General features: G+C 62.9%; 1 protein-coding gene across 1 annotated transcript in view; it reads right to left on the reverse strand.

The window, feature by feature from the left end:
• Positions 1-423: 423 nt before the first annotated feature.
• Positions 424-622, reverse strand: part of ETH_00039430 (protein phosphatase 2C, putative) — a gene marked incomplete at both ends in the record, with an annotated part of 1415 nt that continues 1216 nt past the window's right edge. Inside the window, one exon of the mRNA XM_013375543.1 lies at positions 424-590. Within this exon, the coding sequence (XP_013230997.1) occupies positions 424-590 (167 nt within the window). The remainder of the gene's footprint in view (positions 591-622) is intronic.

The following is a 622-nucleotide window of genomic DNA, read 5'->3' on the forward strand; positions in this document are numbered from 1 at the left end:
AGCTAGCCAGCCGCAGCTAGCTAGCCAGCTGCAGCTAGCTGCTGCTAGCCAGGGCTAGCTCGTTCGCCCCAGCTAGCCACGGCTAGCTGGGGGCTATCTTTGCAAGCTCTAGCTAGCTGGCTGTAGCTCTCCGGGCGCAGCTAGCTAGCTAGCCAGTCACCCAGCTAGCCAGCTAGCTAGCTAGCCACCCAGCCAGCTGTTCCCCCTCCCAGCCAGCTAGCTCCCCACGCAGCCAGCCAGCCAGCCAGCTAGCTAGCTAGCCAGCCAGCTATCTGGCTAGCTAGCCAGCCAGCTAGCCAGCTAGCCAGCTAGCCAGCTAGCTAGCCAGCCAGCCCCCGCGCTACCCAGCTAGCTAGCTAGCTAGCTAGCTAGCCAGCCAGCAGCTAGCCAGCCAGCTAGCTAGCCAGCTAGCTAGCTAGCTAGCTAGTCGTCGTCGTCCAGGGCCTCGTAGTCCGCCTCGTCCTGGCCCAGGTAAAGGTCGGGGGCCCCCCCGTAAAGACAAATTTTGGCTTTTGCTGCTCGCGAGACTTTTCCCTTCAACTCCGCACTCAGCCCCACCAGCACCACCGTCATGTTGTCGCAGCCGTGGCCTGCAGCAGCAGCAGCAGCAGCAGCAGCAGCA

The sequence above is a fragment of the Eimeria tenella genome, genomic scaffold, assembly GCF_000499545.2.
Source record: "Eimeria tenella Houghton genomic scaffold, Eth_scaff2876, whole genome shotgun sequence".
Classification (NCBI taxonomy): Eukaryota; Apicomplexa; class Conoidasida; order Eucoccidiorida; family Eimeriidae; genus Eimeria; species Eimeria tenella.